We start from the raw sequence: 9,252 nt of genomic DNA on the forward strand, positions 1-9,252 counted from the left end.
CATAATATTTAAAATGTGACTTCAGATATTTTTTAAAATTATTATCCTGAGCATTGGGATAGTATTTAAGTCCATATCTCTACCTCCTTTAAAAATATTTTTGAAATATTAGAAACTCTGAAATTACATTTTGCACTTGTGGTGTTTCAGTCACTCATGAAATATTATTAGCCTTAACAGAGAGTCTCACAAATTGGTATTGTATCTGGAGATTACTCTACTCTCTCTCTCTCTTTTTTTTCTAGATAAAAATTACACACAAGAACCAAGCTCCGATGCTGATGGGCCCTCCTCCAAAAACCGGGTTATTCTGCTCCCTCGTCAAAAGGACAAGAAACCGAAGCAAGGAATAATCCTGTATTGTTTCATTCTTAGAAATTGAATTAGCATAATTGGGCCATGGAACACATATGCTGGAAATCTGAACCATTTCAAGTCTCCTGCTCATACACAATCATGGAAGTTGTTTAACAGGTTTTGTTACTAAGCTAATGTAAAGTTCAGCTATTAGAAAATTTATTGTCTCAGTTTTTATAGGCATCTTTGCATGAAGGAAGCAGCTTACCTGAAGTGATACTGCATATTTTTGTTGCATGCATTCCCATAGATTTTTACATCTCCCACCCATCTCTTCCCCAATTTCCATTTACTAACCTGTAAGAAAAACCTGTGAAACATGAAAAAGGAAATACCATGGGAAATGTGATTCTCAGTGTGATTCCAATGATTACGAAGCACTAATCAGTAACGCTACAATGATCATAATTGCAGACTGCTATACGTTTCCCTTTTAGAATCAGTGTATCAATGACCTATAACTTGAGGAGAAATTTTAATTCAAAGATTTTATTAAATAGTTGACTACAATACCTTGCTATATATACATAGTTTTTCTTCAACATCTTAACTCTTCTGAGCGGAAATAAAAATATCAGGTATAAAGTTTTCTTGTGCTGAAAAATAGAACGCGGTTTTTATTTTGCTTAGCTTTCTTTTTAATTCCAGAAATAAGTGAAAATATGTTACTTGACAGTCAAGTGTGGTAATATGGCAAGCCTTGTTCCTTTCTGCATGAGAACCTAGGAGAGAATTCATAACCACACCATAACCAAATAGATATTTTAAACTACGTGCCTAATCAATGTGTTTCCCACCAAAGATTCAGAAAAAGATGCTTGAGAGAAATGGGTTAATGCATAATTAATTAAGCATTGTGGAACAAATTTATGGTTCCTGTGATTAATTTTGTGATGACTAAGATGCTGGAAAGAGAGTGAGTTACCCATTAATTATGATTAAAATTCTCACCTTTCACAGACAGACAATAAGCCAGACAACACAATGAAAGCTCAATAGATGATTTCTTGCTTTTTTTAGTCATTTATAAATATAGATGTAATTTTTCATGGATCAGTTAAGTACACTTGAAGGAAGTAAATGATTGTATCAGTTTCTTTCTAGTATAAATTGGTACCTGTAATAATACTGAGCTCTTGGAAGGGAATCATGCATGCAATTAGCTCCCTCCTCCTCACCTACTCCACTCCCATCTTTATGACATTTCAAATGTTTATTTGGAAACAACAGCCTAGATCACTGTTGAAGGTGTTCATGGCATAGCTGGAGTCTCTGATTGTTTTAAAAAATCATGGAACAGTACTTTTCTTTTAGTGTTTCATTAAGCCTATGTTGTAAAATGAAATGCTTTTGAGCAGTCTTGTAATATTGTTCATTCATATTGACCTGCATCTCATCATTGCATGTTTTATGTTTTCAAACATGCCATAAGGAAAATGAGTGCTTGAACTGCATGATTTATTAGTTTCTCTCCACTCTGCATTAAAGTGCTAATGATTTATCAGTTCTATTTTGTTATTGATTCATTCATCTTTGAATAACAAATAGCATTTAGTGATTCTGTTGAACACAATCCTGTGCATGGATTTATGGATTTCAAGTGAAATTGCTATAATTTTAGTTCTTTGGTTTGAAAACTCAACTGAATGCTGTTATATCAAATAGCTGCTCTCAAGCACTGTGCTATAATGGAAGATTACGTACAAAGTGTATTCTTTTAGTGTTCCTGGAACATTGGATGGTAAATATCAGTCAACAATAAGCTTAATTACTTTAAAAATAAAAGCTTTTGAATAAAATTAAGACATAATTTAGCATTCCCAGGAAAATTATGATTACAATTGCAAATTTAGTACAGCAATCACTTGCCCTGGTATAATAAAAAATTGTTTGGCAGAACAGTAATCTAGACCAAAAGAAATCTCAAAACAGTAACAAGTACATTACCGACATAATGTTACACAACACACACATTGATTTTTTGTATCTATGGTTACAGGTAATAAATATTTTCACATGAATTGACAAAATTTTCTACAATGGGCAGGCAGGCTTTGTGTCAAAAACATATTTTGAAGCCACAAATTATTTTATGTTCGCTACAACATACAATTACTTCTTGGCTACCTTTTATAGTATATAGTTTGAAGGCAGCAACAGTTTGTGAATCATTCTTAACAATCTGTGCAGTAGAAAGCTGTTGGATAGACAGTGGGATGAGACAAATTAAACAACCTGCCTATAAGATTTCAATAATTGAAATAATGGGATGCAGCTTCACTTCAATGTAGCTGTATAACTACAATTAGTGCTAATAGTGGTTACATTTTCAGTCAGATGGATTCTTTGGTACCAATAATAAACGTTCAACTATGAATCCAATTTGACTTTCCTCAACTCATTTTCTAAAGACACTGATGTGCTTGCCCCCTCAAGTATACTGCCCCTGGGGTTTGGAAAGTAGTTTTTAAAAACGTAACTTGATGGGTTTGAAATCAGAGAAGATATTCTCCTCAGTTTTATGACAGCTTCGTATGAAAAATATATAGTTTAAGGAAAATTCTATAGTACATTAAAATATTGAATGATGAATGTTAGTTTTACAAGATGGAAACTTCTCTTCTATGTGTGCGGATGAATTTTGAGCTATCGGTTGCCCTCTTTCAATATAGGAGACATACTGGTATAAAGTTTTAAGTGGATGAAACTCTTAAGTGTAAATTAATGCTGAACTTAACAGCAGTCAGAAACAAAAAGGGAAAAGAGACATACACTCTGCTAAGCATTGCTAGGCACTGAGTTGATGAGATTCCAGAGAGAGATTCCAGAGAGAGATTCCAGGGTAAACCTTGATATCCACACTTCTAAGAAATAGGAAGGGAGGTATCTACCTAGAAACAGAAAGTTTAAAAGACATAAATTTATTTTTTCCACTTCCATGTGTACACCATGTATTTGATGTAAAAATGCTGGTCAATTTATTGTGGTGAAAGGAGATATCTTGTAGGAAGTTTAAAAACTAACATTTTAAAACAGTTTTAATTTTATTTAAAACAGGTTCATGTGATCATAGCCAGAATAAAACAAAAGCCTCAGATGTTTAGCGTAGTCTACTGCAGACAGAAATTTAAATCCAGTGAGGGCTAATTAATCACATGCATGTTTCCACATTTTATTTTGTTTTCGTTTTTTAGGCATATGGGAAGTAGTTGCAATTTTTCAGGGAAGAATATGTTTTGAATCTCACACTGTATTCTCCTTGAATGAGACAAGATTTTGAGATCATTCTTTTCTTTTGTGTGTCAATGTTAGTTTGTTGTTCATTGGTTACGAAAAGGAAAATGTGGCCGGACGCGATGGCTCACGCCTGTAATCCCAGCACTTTGGGAGACTGAGGCGGGCGGATCACAAGGTCAGGGGTTTGAGACCAGCCTGGCCAATATGGTGAAACCCCGTCTCTACTAAAAATACAAAAATTAGCCAGGCATGGCGGCGCATGCCTGTAATCTCAGCTACTCGGGAGGCTGAGGCAAAAGAATCACTTGAACCCGGCAGGCGGAGGTTGCAGTAAGCCAAGATCGCTCCACTGCACTCCAACCTGGGTGACAGAGCCAGACTCTGTCTCAAAAAAAAAGAAAAAAAGAAAAATGTACTTTTCATGGCACATATAACCCCTAAAGGATTATTCAGTACCGAATAATTAAATAATAATTGAATAATATTGAATCATATTCACCATTATTATTCAAATAACTGAATAATATTCTCTATTAAAAGATTAAACACTTGTAACATATATAAAGCTGTAACTTTAAGAAAATAAATAAATAAAACCCTGTAAAAGAGCTTCTATTTTGTGAGAGGCAGAAATCACCACTTAAAATTCCCAATTAAATTCTGCTATATTTAAATAAAGTTTGAGTAAACTCACATTTGAGAGATTCTGTATAACCTTATTGTGTTTAAAAACATGGAACTCATTTAATTATAGTACCTTAATTATTTTCTCAGAAAGTGATATATACAATATCCTGCTTTTTGAAATAAAAATGTTAACCACTCAGTTCAGTGTCATTTCTTACTGCTATTTTGGACAGATTTTGTCTCTGAAATGAACTCCTCCAGCAGCTCAACAATCCATCTACCCCACTGAATACATCCACTAGGGATATGAGGCCAGACACCCTACCTTTTGTCAGGGAGTAATTAGGGACTGAATTATTTGCAATTAAGAACCAAATTATTCCAGTTTGTGGTGCTTTGGGCCCCAAGTTGCTGCTGTGCATATTATTCCAGCAATTTTAGATTCCAAGAAGGCAACAACCTGAATGATGGAACTGTGGGAACTCAAGTTGAATTTTCTGGATGAAACCAATTTCTTATTTTATTTTGTGTAACAGACTTCAACAAATATCTCTTGGGCATTGACTAGGCTAAACATATTATGCAAAGGGACTGCAGCAATTAAAAGATGTTTAAGGAAACAATTTCTTCTCTAAACACCTTTGAATCTTTTAGAGGAATTAAGTAAACAGATGACCATATTACACAATTGGATAAGCGAAGAATGAAGGTAAGTAAAATATGATACAACCTATTCAAAGGAGGAAAAGATGATCTGGTGAATAAATTTGAAAAGGCCTTTAGAGAAAGTAGATCTTCAAGTGACTTTTTGAAAAGCTAAAACTTTACATAAGGAAAGAAGTCAAATCAAGGAAATTCAGAACAAAAAAAGGCAAATGGGAGTAGGGACACAGAAATCAAGTCCTAAATTCTTCATTGACTCATCTTATAAAAAAGTTAGGGAATTTACAGATGAATCATTTGGGTAATGCTTATACTTAAAATTATTAACTAAACAAGGAACAAGAGAAGAAGAAAGTACAAGAAAGAGGCAAAAAAGCAATTAAGAGAGGGAAGGAGAAAGAATAATGTAAACCCCCCAAATTAGAAAATTAATTTTACATTCTGGAAGAGAAAGAAATGAAAAAAAACAAAATAATTCCCAGATATTTTGGCTTGAAAACTCTGAAAGCAGTATCTGGCCATTCTCCATTTCCAGGGAGTTTGATTAGATTATATTCTGTGAATATAAGTGACTTCATAAACTCTGTGAAACTCATGAAACTAACTAGAGAACACTAATTGTAAAATGTTGATGCTAAGTGTGTAAAAAATTAAGTATTAAAAATACATATAAAACAATATAAGTTAAAAATTTGTGATAGAATATTAAATCTTTCCAACAAATTACCACTGGTGGCAGAGGCACTAGAAGTTCCCAAAAGCTCTTTCTCTTTTACTCCATATTTGTATTCAAACATTCATTCCTTGAAGTCAGTTGATCTCAGAAAAACCTTTCTATTTAAAATAGTATTGGTAATAATAATCCTTAAATTACCAAGGACTTTATAATATGTTGGTTGAAAAATTAGAAACCATGTTTGAGCTGAAAGAAGACTGTCCAGTGCTGGCTGGGCGTGGTGGCTCATGCCTGTAATCCCAGCATTTTGGGAGGCCAAGGCGGGTGGATCACCTGAGGTCAGGAGTTCGAGACCAGCCTGACCAACAGGATGAAACCCTGTCTCTACTAAAAACACAAAAAATCAGCCAGGCGTGGTGGCACGTGCCTGTAGTCCCAGCTACTTGAGAGGCTGAGGCACAAGAATTGTTTGAACCTGGCAGACAGAGGTTGTAGTGAGCCGAGATCATACGACTGTACTCCAGCCTGGGTGACAGAGTGAGACTCTGTCTCAAAAAAAAAAAAGAAGAAGAAGAAGAAGAAAAGAAGAAGAAGATTGCCTAGTGTGTATATTTTTTCTACTGTAGCTGCATTTTTAAGATCTTCCACCTTCAAGTAGCATGTAGTGCTTCTACATCTTTTTTGCCACTCAAAAAAAAAGATGGGACTTTACAGTCTCACAAAAGTTTCTTTCAACATTTTGTGAAATGGTCGACAACCACCCCATGGTGCGTCTCCCATTGACTTCTCAGCTTCACAGTTGAGGGCATCATACTGACATATTTCAGCATGAGATTTCTGGTGCCAGACCCGGGTACAACTCTTGGATCTGCCGCTCACTAGCTGTGTGACCTCAGGCAAGTTATTTAAGATCCCTGAGCCTCAGTTTTCTCAACTATGAAGTTGAAATATGTATTGAAAATTAAATAAATTAATACATCAAATAATTTAGAGCAGTTCTGGCATGTAGACATTAATATGCCAGGCCTGGGTGTGTAGTATAGAAGCACAATAAAAATCCATAATGTAGAAGATCTTATTCTGTTCTGTAAAAACAGTTGACAAATGGTTGGTATTTATCTGTTAGAAACTAGTAGTCAACTTCAGGTTCAAAATAACTTGTCATTGTATGTTCAGGTTATGTATGTAGTGTTTGACTCTCCCTAAACTAATTCCCTCACAAAATTATCTGGACATAGGCATATATGTCAGAATAACCTCCAACAATCTCTAAATCTGAGCAAATGTTATTAGACCACCAAGAGAATTCTACAGTTGTACAACTTCATAGCATTTTGAGAATTAAAATAATATAATGTCATCATGAGACACATCACCAGAATCCATGGCCACTGTCCAAAGGCATGCCTTTCTTGAAGTCTCCATTAAATCTCCATTCATATTCTTCTATGTGCTTCTCCCTCCACCCCACACATCATCCTTCAAACCCAAATCAGTTTTATCCAAATTTCATTGTCAACACTCAAAGTCTGCAATGAGTACACGTCTTACCTCTGACATTCCTTAGACTCACCTCTCTTTGGAAAACACCAGGACCTATAATAGTTGATTGGTGCTCAGACCTGTCACATCCCAAAAGCCCCACATCATTGGTATTGCTTTTGCCAGTCTTTCCTCCCACTAACCCACCCAGCAGGGATCCAGAAAGCTCCCTGTGTTCCTGCTATACCATACACCCAGGCCTGGAAGGCCCTGGAAGGCCTTGTCTATAGCCCATTACACCTCCATGGCTCCCACACACTGGTGTGTTTCTTATTTGTCCCTGGTCAGACACCAGCAAGGACATCAGCAGGCTTCACCCTGCCAGCCAGCATTTATCCAGAGCTGCCCTCTCAAGGGGTCTGGTAGAAACTGCAGAATCCATGGACTTCATGGACTTCAGGCTGTGAGAAAACAGAGGCGAGGCTGGAAAAGTAGGAGGGTGGGCAGTAAGGAGAGGCCACTGTGGCCTAAGCAGGGCCATTGAGCTAAAAAAAGGAGGCTGTAGTGGATAGAGAAGGCCAATGGAGCACTATGGAATCAGGGGCAGCCCCTCATAGGTATCTTATATTGCATTATCCTGATCAATTACCCCTCCACTTAAGTGGACAAGTTTGTTGAAACCCACCAAAACCTCACTCATCACAGGCATTAACAATGTTAATTTTAGTAATAAAAGTAGAAGCCGATATTTATATAGTGCTTGCTTTGTTCTAGGCATGATTCTACACATAAATGAACTCACTCAAGTTCTGTAATTATCAATACCATTTGCATTTCACACATTAGGAAACTGAGGTCCACGGGTATCATTTAGAACTTCTAGTTAATCTCATAGAAGTAAAAAGTAGAACAGAGGATATTAGATGCTGGGAAGGGAGAGATAGGGGGAGAGATTTGTTAAAGGATACAAAATTACAGCTAGATAAAAGGAATAAGTTCCAGTATTTTATACCACTGTAGGATGACACTAGCTAACAATGATACATTATGTACATTCAGATAGCTCAAAAGAGGATATTAAATATTTCCTACACAAATAAATAAATGTTTGAGATGATGGATATGCTAATTACACTGATCCGATCACTATACATTATATGTGATCTGATCACTATACATTATATGTATCAAAATATCACTATGCACCTCATGAATATGTACAATTATTCTTGGTCAATTAAAAAATTATAACAAAAACAAAACCCTTCTCTGACAGAGTCAGTAATGGAGACCTGAAAAGCAACAACAAATCTTCTTTTCATAATCACCGTGATACACCCATCTTTCACCTGGCCTGAAGGATTAGGTTAAATGTAACATAATAATCAACTATATTTATTACTTAAATTGTAATAGAAATATTAAACAATAAAATTCTCATCTCATAGTATAAGTAGAAAAAATTGATTCAATTGTTACTAATACAGCAATTGCCACAAGAAGATTCAAGACCATGAACAATATCACTGATGTTAAAAAGACATTATTGAAATTCAGAATAACCTAATGACTATCAATTTAATAGAGAAGTTGTTGGTGATGTTTCTTATGTCAAAACACAGCTCAGAAGCAAGTGGTACTCATCTGGCAATAACCACATCAAATAAAAGATCACATCAGCAACTTCTGTATTGTAACAAGTAATTTTAAAAACATTACAATGATTTGATGGATTACTTGCATTCAAATGATAAAATGTATATCATTTGAGAAACAGATAGATCAATGGATGGAAGGAGAGATGAATAGATACCTTTTTTTGAGAATTAAAAAAATAAAAACACTTTTGATTCATAAATTCATTTATATTGTTATGTAGGCCAGGGGTCCCCAACCCTGGGGCCATGGATCGGTATCCGTCCACGGCCTATTAGGATCCAAGCTGAACAGCAGGAGGTGAGCAGTGGGCAAGCAAACGTTACTGCCTGAGCTTCACCTCCTGTCAGATCAGTGGTGGCATTAGATTCTCACAGCAGCACAAACCCTATTGTGAACTACACATGGGAGGGATGTAGTTTGCACATTCCTTATGATAATCTAATGTCTGATGATCTGAGGCAGAATAGTTTCATTCAGAAACTACACACTGCTCCCACCCTACCCCTCCTACCCCGCATCCATGGAAAAATTGTCTTCTATAAAAGCTGTCC

At 35.7% G+C, this 9,252-nt stretch overlaps 1 protein-coding gene across 12 annotated transcripts in view; it reads left to right on the top strand.

Moving 5' to 3' along the window:
• The window catches only part of DGKB (diacylglycerol kinase beta), a 764,082-nt gene extending 762,221 nt beyond the window's left edge, over positions 1–1,861 (top strand). For all 12 annotated transcript variants that reach the window (XM_015133916.3, XM_015133918.3, XM_015133921.3 and 9 more), the window contains one exon: positions 246–1,861. In XM_015133916.3, the coding sequence (XP_014989402.1) occupies positions 246–353 (108 nt within the window). In that variant the 3' untranslated portion in view covers positions 354–1,861. The remainder of the gene's footprint in view (positions 1–245) is intronic.
• Positions 1,862–9,252: the final 7,391 nt, after the last annotated feature.

This window comes from Macaca mulatta, chromosome 3, assembly GCF_049350105.2.
Source record: "Macaca mulatta isolate MMU2019108-1 chromosome 3, T2T-MMU8v2.0, whole genome shotgun sequence".
NCBI classification, from domain to species: domain Eukaryota; kingdom Metazoa; phylum Chordata; class Mammalia; order Primates; family Cercopithecidae; genus Macaca; species Macaca mulatta.